Source organism: Mustela erminea, chromosome 3 (genome assembly GCF_009829155.1).
Source record: "Mustela erminea isolate mMusErm1 chromosome 3, mMusErm1.Pri, whole genome shotgun sequence".
In the NCBI taxonomy this organism is placed as follows: domain Eukaryota; kingdom Metazoa; phylum Chordata; class Mammalia; order Carnivora; family Mustelidae; genus Mustela; species Mustela erminea.
The window spans coordinates 100,845,025-100,858,544 of NC_045616.1; the positions used below are offsets into that span (position 1 = coordinate 100,845,025).

The 13,520-nt window shown below is 43.7% G+C and overlaps 1 protein-coding gene across 6 annotated transcripts in view; it reads right to left on the reverse strand.

Moving 5' to 3' along the window:
- Positions 1–1,497: 1,497 nt before the first annotated feature.
- The window catches only part of SFXN1 (sideroflexin 1), a 36,730-nt gene continuing 24,707 nt past the window's right edge, over positions 1,498–13,520 (reverse strand). Inside the window, exons 8-13 of one of the 6 annotated variants that reach the window (XM_032336983.1) lie at positions 13,137–13,186; positions 12,450–12,554; positions 7,003–7,075; positions 6,088–6,137; positions 5,645–5,692; positions 1,498–1,944 (exon numbers count right to left, since the gene is read on the reverse strand). In XM_032336983.1, the coding sequence (XP_032192874.1) occupies positions 1,915–1,944; positions 5,645–5,692; positions 6,088–6,137; positions 7,003–7,075; positions 12,450–12,554; positions 13,137–13,186 (356 nt within the window). In that variant the 3' untranslated portion in view covers positions 1,498–1,914. Of the gene's footprint in view, positions 1,945–5,644; positions 5,693–6,087; positions 6,138–7,002; positions 7,076–9,509; positions 9,661–12,449; positions 12,555–13,136; positions 13,187–13,520 lie in introns of those variants that run through there. The other 5 variants (XM_032336982.1, XM_032336981.1, XM_032336984.1 and 2 more) reach the window with 5 other exon arrangements.

Sequence of the window (13,520 nt, forward strand, 5' to 3'; positions counted from 1 at the left end):
CAGCAAAATTGCCAATCTTGGTTCATTTGTTCCTTTTTATAAACCACGATTAAACAATACAGTTCATATTTCTATATAAAAGCATTAAGAGTTGGAAGCTTCGGTTAATAATGTTTAAAAAGACACGTCTCCGTGTTCATGATCCCCTCCTGGTGTGTATACAGTTTCAGTCAGTTCATCAACCTTCGAGCCAGCTGTTGATGAATTTCTCAGGGAAGGTTAAGATAATGAGATGGAGCCAACAGTTAAGGGGGTTGGGAAATAAGAATTCTGAGATTAACCAGGGCAGGTTGTTTGGGGGAGGTGGGGAGCTTCGGGTTCTCCTTAAAAAGCACCCTTTCAGCACCTCATGGAGATTTGCCTTGAATTTCAGGCTCTTCCTATTTTTTAAAGAGAAGCATCTACAGCAGCAAAACACATCCAAGGCCAGCATGGCATGGGGAAGCTAGTTTGCCTCAAATGGTTTCAGACAGAAAAACTAAATGAGAAAATTCTGGTGGCACAAAGGAAGGTTCAGAGTGGCCCCAAGCTTCAGATCCTTTAATCCTTTCAGAGAAAAGAGAAACACAGACACAAGGCACACCATTTTTTCTTTATGAGGAAATTCAGTCTGGTCACATTGTCTGGAAAAATCTGTCAAAACTAGTTTCTACATCCCCCCCCACCCCTTACAAGACTCTGAATTACAATCAAACTGAGTGGCCTCACTCCACACAGCCACCACCCGGCACAGGCCTTGAACATCTTCAGACTTGAAACATAATGTTACATTAAACATCTTCAGACTTGAAACATAATGTTACATTAAACATATGTGAAGCTACTACAGATGATGTAAACAGTGGTCCATGGACTCCTTGCTGTCAAACAGGGTGGAATGTAACACAGATATCCAAGTACAATTCATTCATCACTGATTCACACACACATTATTTCCGTATCTTTCTGAGAGCCAAAGGAGTCTATGAGAAGAAAAGATATGTAGCTAGCTGGACCTGTGCTCTCACTGCTAAAAAGATCAAATAAAGCAGATCCAACGCAGTCATACAGTATTGAACATACTTCCAAAATTAGACATTGGCACATTTCAGTTATTTGATTTGACGTAAATAATTGAATATAAAGTCAACAAGTGCAAAGTAAGATGAACTTCACAGGAATGTAAAACAGAATAAATTTCAGAGTCAACCGAAGAAATCTACCAGCGATATGAACGCATGTAGCTGCTGACAGCTGGGATGGCTCATCACATTTGTCTGTTACTGTGACTTTTGGGAAGTAGATGGAAGAGCTTTTACCCTATAAATCCAAAAGGCTCCACATCTACTTTGGGTTATGCACTGCCCAAAGTGGAAGCAAACGTTCTTAATATTTACGAGTCACTTTTTGTAGCTTAGGCTCAGAGCTTTTGTGTTTTCTCCAATCACTGCGGAGTGATTTGAAACAAAAATGGGGTAAAAAAACTCAGTATTTCAAACAGATTTCCTTTCCACTCACTGACAGTCAATACATATTTATTGAGCGTATGCTAAACATCTACTCTATGCCTAGCAGTGCTTTTTAAAACTCTGGGTGAGGGCTGGTATATCGTCTTTGGAAAACAATTACTATAAAAGCTAGAGGAAGGGTATTTCTGTAAATTACATCGTGATTCAAATGTAAGGGAGCCAACAGGTTGTTGGGCGCCTGGCCCGTACCAGGTGCTGTGCTGAAAGTAGCAGCTTGACTCTAAAAGGCTAATGTGGGTCTTTAAAAGGTTTCTGTAACTGGGAGAACCCAGGTTGAACAGACTTTTCCTCACCAGGTTTGCAGTGGGCGGTATAAGCTGTAGAGTTTCTTCCACTACTTTACAACCCCTTATTAAAGTATACACGTCGTAATTCAGGATAGGTCTCTTGGATCTTGGCTTGCAAATCAGGCTCCAAGCTTGTCACAGACATGGAACTGGGTAAGGGAGAAACGACAGGATTATTACAGGGGCAGAGCAGGGAATGAGTCTCTCGACACGGTGGAGAAGGGGCCTCCCCCTCCCATGCCGCTCCCCGAATCACGACTGGCATTGTAAGACAGTCCTGTTTTAAAAATGCTTCCTGTGCCTTAAACATGAATGCCTGATTCCTTCTGGAAAATTAATTGTTGCTAATAATCAAAGAAATGCAGCTTAAGAGCCCAGCAATTATTAAAAGCTTAAAAACTGTTCATGGCTGGGAGGAAGGCAAGCACAGAAGGACACTCTCAGCCCCCGCTGGCAACTGGGAGGCCATGCGTGGTGATGCTGCTTCTCCAAGGAAACAGAATAATGTTCACCATTAGTAGAAAAGTCAAAAGTACTTAGTGGAATTTTTAACACTAAAAATTCACTTGCACGAATATTCTTTTCTTCATTGTATAATAATACATGCTTATTGCAAACCTTTTAGAAAATACTAAGCTGTACAAGAAAAAAAACATCACTCATTGTCACACACCACTGAGCGATGACCTCTGTCAGTCTTTGCTTTACGCATTTAAAAGTACTGAATGCATTATATGTGTATATGTCTTAAAGCTTTTTTGGGGGGTTATAAATGCATACTTATTATATAAAAGAATGAAGAAAAATTGTCCAGAGTGCTTATTACCAGAAAACCTGGTAATATTTTGGGGCACCTGGGTGGCTCAGTGGGTTAAGCCGCTGCCTTCGGCTCGGGTCATGATCCCAGGGTTCTGGGATCGAGTCCCGCATCGGGCTCTCTGCTCAGCGGGGAGCCTGCTTCCCTCTCTCTCTCTCTGCCTGCCTCTCCATCTACTTGTGATTTCTCTCTGTCAAATAAATAAATAAAATCTTAAAAAAAAACTGGTAATATTTTGATATATAATTAATCTTTTTTTTGATACATAATTTGTCTTTTAAAAAGATTTGGTCTATAATATAGTTGAGATGTGGAAAAATATGAAGTTAAAAAAAGACAGAATATAGATATATAAACAAATGTAAAAAAATAAGAGAAATACTGTGAACATAGGAGGTAAAAGTACCATCATGGTTATGTTCTACACAGCGGACATGGGATAATCTTACAATGACGCTGTTGATGATCTATTTGTTGGACCAGATATTATGCACTTTAATTCTTATAAAAACCCTGAAAGTCTGATATTATCCTAGTTTTACAGATAAGGAAACTGGAGTGACACTGAGATTCAAAGTCAGGCCTTTCTTGAACCCAAAGCCGTGCTCCCAACCAGCACGCTATACAGCCTCTTGGTTCTGTTTTTCCATCGATCTAGAAGTACTCGTAATTACTATTACTATATTATAAAGGCAAACCCTGATTTTGGAATTAAAGTCATTCAAACCCTCCTGGGTGGTGGGGAGACTCGCGCTTTAATATCTGTAGTATTCTTCATTCGTATCATCTGTTCCTTTTGTCATGATTGACATCACAAGATGATTTTACTACTATTTGTTACCATTTTGTTACTATTTTCAAAAAAACAACTTTGGACATCCTGGATCTTCCTATTTCTTATTTCCTTCCTTTTTCTTTTCCCGCGGTATATTCTTTCTGTTCTTTTTTGACCTTAAGTTGGACATTTAGTGCTGGTTTTTCAGCCATTCTTCCTTTCTAATAAATACATTTAAAACTATGATTTCCTCTCAAAGCAACACTTTCTCGCTGCTTCCCACAAATGCTGGTCAGGATTATTTCTCACGTGTGCAGGAGAATGGAGGACTGCAGCATATTTAAAGATTTTATTTATTTATTTGACAGACAGAGAGATCACAAGTAGGCAGAGAGGCAGGCAGAGAGAGAGAGGGGGAAGCAGGCTCCCGGCTGAGCAGAGAGCCCGATGTGGGGCTTGATCCCAGGGCCCTGAGATCATGACCCGAGCAGAAGGCAGAGGCTTTAATTCACTAAGCCACCCAGGTGCCCCTGTAGCATATTTATACAATTGACACTGCTGTAAACCGTGAATGAACTTCGCTACACGCAGGAATGTGGATGGGTCTAGCTACATGGTATTAAATAAAAAAGAATGAGCAGCAGAAGACTGCATGTAGCATGACACCCTTCCCTAAAAAGTTCCCAAAGAGGCAAAACAAAACATTAGGAAAATATATATAATAAAATTTTTTAAATGCAACTGTCTGATAAATATGAAATGCAGCATAATGGTTCAATCTGCAGGAGGGAGGAGTATGGGCTGGAAAGAACCTACAAAAACACATAACTTCTTGGTCATATTTGTATTCACGAGTGGGCAGCGGACTCATGGATATTCATGATATCATCAAACAAAATAGGGTCATGTTTGGACCAAGGAGGATAGTGCGTAACAAACCAAGGAATATGAGTAATCCTGTGCTATCTAACTGGGGCGTAAGAAACAAAAAGAAAAAGAAACAAACGTATAAGCAAAAACCAGGAATAAACTTCATTTAAACCAAGGCCTATGTAGGAAACTCCTTAATGGATTTTCAAATCCTTCCATCTCTAAACTGTAACAGCTTTATATATTAAGGGCTGACCTTGTGTTGGGTGTTCTCAGCATTTCATATATACTATCTCTACATCACTGAGTACAAGGTCAACTGTCCGACGCTGGTATATATTAGAGAAATAAACTTTTCTTATGTTAAGTCCTGAGCTTTTGGGGTTTGGAAAGTAAATAGGTGTAATTACCCCTTTTTGGATGTGAAGAAATGCATCTGTAATGGGCTCAGAGGATAAATTCTGAAGGTGTGGCCCCCTCCCACGGGGTATGGCTCTAGGCATCAAGGTGATTTCGAGGCTCCCTCTCCTTGACATTTAATGCCCAATTTAAGACCAGTAGGAGTTGAAGACAGAAGTGAGAGAGCGGATAAAAGGTGGAGTTCTTTATCAGGTGGAGCGGACCTGAGAAAGTTAGTTCCAGCACACCTTGTCGGCCTTGGAAAGCCTTGGGCATGAAAGGCTATACCAGGTGTGGGGCCCCGCTGGGGGTATTACCAAGGCAGGAGCCTGGTAACCCTCAGACAAAAGCAAAACAACAAACTGCTGCTCTCTGTGCCTTCATGTCAGATCGGCAAGAGGCAGAAGACCTTGATGTATCCCGTGCTGATTTAATGCCCATCCACCCAGTTCTCCCATCAAAAGCGGGATTTAAGGGTAGCTTGTGATCAAAGTACACAGTAAGGACTTTAAGGCAAGAAACTAAGCAGGAAGAAGGGCAGCAAATAAACCAACCACGGAGGCTACGTGCATATAACCGCTGTCCCTGGGGCGGTCTTTAAGTTTGAACACGCCTGTGTTGCGGCTGCTCTGGCCAATGGACTGGATGACGAGAAGCCCTATTTAAAATTTTTTATAAACGCCAATTTGTACCAGAGTTCACCCGACTCTTATGAAAGAATAAAGCATTCCCAAATGTAATGGTGGAGCTGGATAAAGAGAGTTTGGAGATTCAACAGGTGTGTCTTGCACTTCTGCCTCTATCTCTTCCTCTTAGAGACCCGGCTTCATTCATCTTTTCGACTCTCAACTTCCCTTCAAGTGGAATAGGGTAACAGCACCCGCGTCTTCAACTGGTTTCCAGGATTAAAACTCATGATGGTTCCGAGGAATAGCAAATACATGCCTTTCCTTTTTTTTTTTTTTGACTTTTTTTTTTTTTTACATACCTTTTCTGAGGAAACAGAGCACAGCACAGAGGTGTAGCAAATACCAAACTTAAAAAAGAAACAAGAAAAAGACAAAATGAAAGCATTTTCAAGTGGATGACTTCCAGATTCTTCCTCTCTTTTACTTTTATAACAATCCCCTTTCTTCTGAGCACCATATTTCCTTACAAAAAATACGTCCTGTTTGTCTAATTTTATTACAAGGACTATGAAGATAATTTTAAAAAACATCAAGAGACCTAGTAGAAGTTTAAAAGAGAATCATGCAAATAGTCCCAAACATTGTAGGTTTCTCTCTACTTCCGTCTAATTTTTGGGACCGTAAGTTCCAGATGTTCTGGGATGGCCTCACTCTCAAAACTTTTATCCCACGTTATGAACCTGTTCCTTCACCTTTCACATGCTGTGCATCTACCTTTAAGAAAGAAATTAATTCCACTCACCAAAAGCCAACTAATCCAACTTGAATAGGTGCGCTCATCCACGGGAACCTCTGTTTTGAGAGAGAAATTATTTTGGAGACTTTTCATACAGAGACAATTTCTTCCGCTGATTAATAGGGAGGAAATGCTCCACGTTCCAAGGCCTGGGTTAGTGGAATCTGGGGGTGACACTGCAACAAGCATGTTAGTCCTGACTTCCTGCAGCCTCCTTGATCGACATGCGAAGATCAAGTGGCCTCTCAGTTTTTTCTCTTGCACGTGTCATCTGCGAGATGCTCGGCTCTGAACAGGTAGAGGAATCGTCACCTCCTACCGGGGAGGCGGCGCAGCCCGGTGTCCAGGCTGGCAGACAGACAGACCTATATGCAACCGACTGCCCTGCTGCCTGGTTCCCGACTGTGGGGACAGGGCAGCCAGAGCCCGCCCTCTCTAAGCTTTGGTTTCCTTATCGGCAGAATGAGAATGGCAACAGTTGCCTCCAAGTGCGTGGGAGCTGCGCCAGGTTGACATTGGACAAGTACCCAGGACAGAGCCTGAAGCATAGCAGGAACCCAGCAGACACGTCCCTCCTCCCCCACAGCTTCCCTGTCTTGCTTTTAGTTGCTGTCAATATGGTTAAAACTATTGCTGCCACAGAAAATTTTTGCCTGTAGCTTTTTTTTTTTTTAATGGAAATGAACGAATTGGTTGGTCTTTTGAAGAATAGGCACTGTTAGACTTTTAGTTTTTAAAAAGGAGTGGTACCAAAACATGCAAGATAGAGAACAATGGGATAGATGTTTCTAGAAACAAGGCCCCTGAAACAGCGGCAGCCGAGTCGTGCACTGGTTGTTATGAAATCAGCCAACTTAGCGCAGAGTCAACACAACTTGTTAAAAGATCATGATTCCCAAGAGGCTTGCATGAGAGGCATACCCTGGTCCCCGAGAAGACTCCTCTGGCACAAAAGTATGTCACGCAGGTTAACGTGAGGGGAGAGAGGCATGTACTAGAGAGGAAGGGAGAGATGTCATCAAGAGGGGACAGACCCACCCCTCAAAGGACAGCAAGAAAAGGACATATCGTATCTTGGGTAATTAGCTCTGTGTGACGATGATGGATCTTCATAAGGAGACGTATGTCCTCGCCCAGGCACTTGCCAGACGTGACGTCCGTGCTGGGTGAGAGAAGGCAGACTAAGTGCTGAAGGAGATTGTGTGGAGGATGAACTTGAACCTGAGAATGGCCTTCTGATTTAAAGTGGGCTCCAGTCTGAAGCCAACGGGGCTAACGGGTTATCCCAGGGGCCAGCTGTAAGCAGTCTCAAGGTGTATATGAGCGGAAGGTGGACTGTGGCTTGTGCTGAAGGTTTCGATGAAAAGGCTCTGAGCAATGACAATAGTCCTGGACAATTCTGACTTAACCGAACCTGGATGTCATCCCCAAGTCTCCCAACTCCTCTCCAGCACCCTAACCACTTGACTCACCCCTACCTCTTAAACAGCACTTAGCCTGAGACTCCGTGAGTGAGCTGTGGAGGTCTGGTCTTCCCCTACATACTCACACACTTAGAATCATGCAAACAGAGGATACTGTAAACGAAAGTTTACAGTGAATTAAAGAGTAATCATAAGTGTAAAAGACATATATTCAATGAGGAAAAAGTTCAAAAAGTTAGTATGGCTCTAACAAAAAGTTACTACTAACTAACAACTAGGTACTACTAACTAACTAAAAAGTTACTACTGACAAAAAGTTAGTATGCCTCTCTGCCAGTGTCTTTTTTCTCATAGCTTTGCTGACATACAGTAAACCACATGTATTTGCCATGTACAACCCAAGTTTTTATACATATACTCGAGTAGCTGTGAAGCCACCGCCATGATCAAGGTCGTGAATGTATCCGTCACCCCTAATGCTTTCCCTGTTCCTTGTGCCCTTGGCAGTTCCTTTCTCTTTCCTGAACCCTGCACCCCATTCCCTGGCAACCTCTGATCTCCTTTTTGCCACTACATATGTTTATATTCTCTAGCATTTTAAGTATATCTATTCTTTTAGGAAATCATTTTGGGATTCATTCGGGTGGCTGCATGGATCACTAGTTCATCACCCTTCTTCGCTGAGTGAGGAGTTCCATTATATGGAAAAGGCACAATCTGATCATCTATTCTCCTGCTGACGAACATCTGGGTTGTTGCTGGTTTGGGGGCTAATGCAAATAAAGCTGTTGTGTAGCATTCATCTTTTATGGACACAGGCTTTCATTTCTCCTAGGTAAACAGCTAGGAGTGAAATAGCTGAAGCATCTATTTCGCTTTTTAAGAAAGTACCAAACTATTGTCCAAAGTGGCTGTATCATTCTTCATTCTCACCAGCAGGATATGGGAGTTCTAGTTCCTCCACATCCTCACCAACACATGCTGTGGTCGGTCCTTCTGATTTTAGCCATTCCTGTAGGTGTTTGGTCACAGCTCATGTAGTTCGAATGTAGATTTCCCCAGTAAATAAAGATACTGAGTGTCTTTCATGTGCTTATTTGATATAGGATATGTATTTGGTGAAACACCCATTCAAACCTGCTGCCCATTTTTAAAACTGGATTGTTTTCTTAAACGAGTACTGAGTGACTTATATCTTCTGGATAGAAATCCTTGACCAGATACAATCTTTGTATAGATTTTCTCCCAGTCTATTTCTTGTTTCATCTCTTACAGTTTTCAAACAATAGAATGTTACCCTTCTGATGAAGCCCAATTTATCACTTTTTCTCTTATGAACTGCCTTTGCTGTTTTGTCTAAGAAAACTTGGCCAAACTCTCAATCTCAAAGGTAGTCTATTATATTTTTTGCTAGGAGTTTTACAGTTGTTGATTTTTATGTTTGAAGTATATGAACCACGGGGAATTAATTTTTATATATTATTACTTTTTATATATGGTCCGGTCAACCCCCTATACAGGGCCCCAATGCCAGGCACCCTGGCATCCACAAGTCTCCCAAGAAGCCATGCTGTGTCCTTTTTGTGAGCTGCTGCAAAGCATGGAGCCTTGAGCCATCCTCTTCTAGTCTTTGCCACCGCCTGTCATTGAGGGTGTCAACTCCTCTATTCCCTGTGCTGTAACCAGCAAGGATCAGAACCCCTGCCATGCACCTCTTTCTGTCCCTGAGCTATACGGTCCCCACGAGCAGGACTCTAGCTCTGTTTCTCTGACTCAGCTCCTCGCATGTTGTGTGGCATGTAATGGGCACTCAGCAAAGCGTAGCCGAGTAAACAAATGAGTGAGTAGGTAAATAAATGCTACATCCGCATTTAACTAACAGAAAGTCCTGATAATCTCCAGAGTAGACAGAGCAGCCACCTGTTATTAGAGAACATATGGAAGGAGTAGAACTTAAGGAATGAGGAACCACAATCTGACCCAAACCACGTTAACTGGACTTACTCCCAGTGAAAGTGCCTCAAGGTAAAGGGACCACAGGAGTTATTCTTCGAGAATGCGGTTCTTCGTAGGGCCGGGGTGTGAGCTTTCTGGTTTATCACAAAGATGTCTGTGAGTCTCCTGTCCACTGCGGATGCTTTTTTCCAGCGTTCCACTGGGGAAAAGGTACAGTGCAGGGGGAGGGATGAGTCACACTGACTGCTCCCCAAGCTCACTGCTAAAAAACGCCAAGAATGTGCCATTTGTTTCAAGTTTGCCGGTAGGTTTGGCCACAGCTGAAGTAGAAACCCAGTTAACCACCTCCCTGCAGAGGGGCACACGCAGCCACCGGGGCTCTGGGAACAGTCAGGGCACAAAGGGAGGCAGACACTACCCACGTGGACATAATAAGCCGTGGGACAAGTGGACTCTGCACCCTCTGTAGAAGGGGCACGGTGAAGCCGGCCCCTCCCGAGGCATGGGCAAGTGCTCTGGAGGTGGAAAAGTAGGGACAGTAAGACAAGCCACTCTGGCCTATGTTTTAGCAAGAGCTAGACTCTCAATTAAGTCCTCTGGGACTCTCTACGGGGGCAAAATGCAGTATTTCAGGTTAAGGCCACGCTGCACTTGGGGAGTGGTATGTGTGTATGAACAGTTCAACAACATTCCGCCATTCCCTTCCCAAAGCAACGTCCTCCTCAGAGGGCTGGGGCAGGACAGCCACAACCAGACCCCCTGTAGCCAGTGGGATGCTGGGACTGAGTGTCGGCTACTCTGACCACCGCTCCAGACCTTGCCACAGTGGTTCTGAGGCTGGTGGCCTCTCTCAGCTCCCAGTGGGGCCCTTCAGCGCTGGAGAGTGGGACAGACAGAGGGTGCTTTGTGAAGGACGGGCGAGACGGCACATCTCCAAGTTATTACGGGTGAATACAGTATCAAGTAAAGCTAAAAGGTGCACACTGAGGAGAGGGAGGAAAACAAAGTATACACTCATTTATTAATGTGAGAAAGCCCATAGCACAGTGGCAATGGGGAGCTAACTTCTTGTGCATTTGCTGGCTCCTTCACACAGAAAATGCCATTAGGCTGTATCTGCAGCAATTTCCATCCATCAGAGCAAGATAATGATGTGAGATACCCAACTGGGTCTCTGTCCAGTGTTTGTCACTCAGAGATCAGAGACACTCTGGCAACTTTTCCAACAATGCTGAGACTCCAGGAGCACCAAAGCACACCTGCACTTGGAGAAGAATGTACCAACCTCGTTTCCTGTTTTGCCCAGTGCCTTCTCAGCATTGCTGGAGCTTCAAATGCAGACTTTATTCCAGCATTTCTGGAATCCCCAGCCACGATCCGGACACAGGTTCGTGGCAGAGTGTGCCCAACGCCCGCAGGCGGGAACCAGACTGCGGAAGAAAGCACTGCCCGCAGGGGCAGGTGGCGAGGCTCCGAGCCTCTGCTCTAGAGGCAGGCTGCACAGACCCCTCTGCGGAGGCGGTGGGCGGCATGTGAGAGGCAGGTCAGGCAGATCAGGTCAGCCTCGGCAGTGCGGGTGCTGCCACCGAGAGCGGCCTCCCACCTGCTTTCATGGCTGCCTCTGGATTCAGAACAATCTTAACCTCACTGCGCTATTGGACAACGAGCCACACTTATTACTCCTCTCTTGCAAGAGCTGTCACTTTATGTCAAACTCACATCGGAGGACAATTTCCAAGACTTGTAACTGACCTAGACATCTGGTGTAGCTTTAAAACTCTGAGTCTTGCTCGCATTCGATTGGGGGCAGGGGACAGGGTTATCTCGATGCTCCACTTTTCCTGAAATTGGCATGTCACTACCTCAGGTGCTAACAACAACGTAAGTATCAAAGGTTGCCTGGGTCGACACATGCCCTGGCTGAACCACTATAATCCTAATCCTAAAGCCTTCCCCGATCAAGAGCCAGGAGAGAAGAACGCAGGGCATCAAGTCGATGTCTGCGAAATTATGGGTGTCCTGGAGGGACCACTCACTGCCAGTGTCCCCGAGGGATGCTGCAAACTCCGCTTCAGTTAACTTGATAAGTTTCTTCTTTCAAAGCCCAGATCACTTCCCATAAGTAAAGCGGGGATGGATAGAGAAAGGAGCACTAATTTTTTTCAGATTATTTGAAAATCACAGAGATGTCAAAGCTGATGAATTCCAAATGTGCATGTAATTTGGTAATTTCAGGATATAGTTGCTGTTCTAGTACATAAACTAATCCATTAGCAGCTTTTAAGGGTTCATCCTTTTCTGGGCTTCGCACCAGAAAGAGATTTGGGCAAAACTTCATCATTAATTCTCAGAAGAAGAGCTCAGTGGCTACATCGGGTAGGTAAAATGCCAGATGAATCCACAAAGACATTTTGGTCCATACCAACAGCTTTCTTGCTTCCATGTATGTAACTGTTTTGTTCTTTGGGACAGTCCCGTCGCTACAGAGCCACAACAACACACTGCACAATTCATACCGACGTGTAACATTGCTAGAGGAGGATACTCATGGAACAGAAACTTCATCCATGTGCCCAAAGCACGCAAACAAGAATAGGAGAAAAGGTGCCGGAGAGAGGGTCCCCTTTCCCTAACGTGGGGTTGGGGTACTGACAGGTGACAACCTGGCTACATGAGTCAAAGGAGGCACTCAACATTACTGTTTCCTCACAGCAGACTTTCTGGCTTACTTCTCTAAGAACACCCCTATACTAAAAGTGTTTATGAAATGCTCACTTAGTGTTGACCGTAGCTTTCCTTCTGGGGCGCATGGGAGGTATACGGGTCAGTGAACATACTCCTAATCAATGACGTCATTCAGGAAGTCTTTAGCTTGTGAACTATGTCCTCGTTTAAAGCTTTATATATCATCCCCCCGATGTTACGGTTCTGTTTCCCAGAGCCAAAACAATTCACCCCAGGAGAGCTGTGGTCTTCCCCACAACACACCTGCTCCTCCAGCGAGAAACCGGGCTCCTTTTTCTTGGCAGATCTACCAGGGCCACTTTCCAAACCGCATGAGCCAAGTGAGTCACCCTGTTCTACAGTATCCCGCTTGTGAAAGAAAGGGAAAATGAGGGTGAAGCACGAACACTACTGCTTTAAACCGGGAAGCTAGTAAAAGCAGCGGGGAACCATCGAGAGTCCTTGCTCACAGTGTCATCTGTAATATTTGCAGACCCTGAAGGGAGGTGGCTGACAGATTAATGAATTGCTTACTAGATATGATCACCAAAGGAAAATACACTGGGCACTATATTCAGGGTCCTCTAAAGCTACTACTCCAAACTCTTTTTTTCATTTCTGGTAGTATGTGTAGTGACTTACACACACGTCATCCCAAATTCACAGTGTCTCCTCATGATCACCTGGCTGGCATCCGAGGGATGACCAAGATAAGCCGTAACTGAGTACAGCCTCTCAGGAGGAATGGGTAGCCACCTTCAGTTATGAAAGTTTTTTCAAAGATCTGAGATCAGAAGTGAAATGTTCCTGGAAACATCTTTTTATTTGCACAAGTGCCCAAGTGCCAGTGGCCTTCAAATTCTTTACGCACTGGGTAGGAAATATTCTGTATTGTTTGAAGTCTGGAAAGGAATTGAGAGGAATGAGACAGAGACTAGAACTGGGGCTTACCTTTAGGAAGGCTTTCTTCTCCAAAGTGTTCATGATAAATGGAGGGATGGCTGCAAGGAAAAGACAGATCCATTTCAATCTTTCTTTAATATTTATTTTCAGTTCACACTTTTTCAACTATTTCACAAAAGTGAAATATTTCACAAAAAAGGTGTATGTTACTGTTAGGCTATTTTCACACTGGCAGAGTGAAATTATTTGCAGTAATTCTTTAGAATGCTTTAGCATTTAAAAAAATTTAAAACAGTGTAATAATGCTCTTTACCAGCCAGAAAATTTTATAATCTTGAAGAGAACTTTACATTTACCTTGAAACAGTACAAACCTCAGGAATTTTCCCCTTCTGTGCTAATTAAACAAATGCAGCCTCCCCTAGGCATCCCT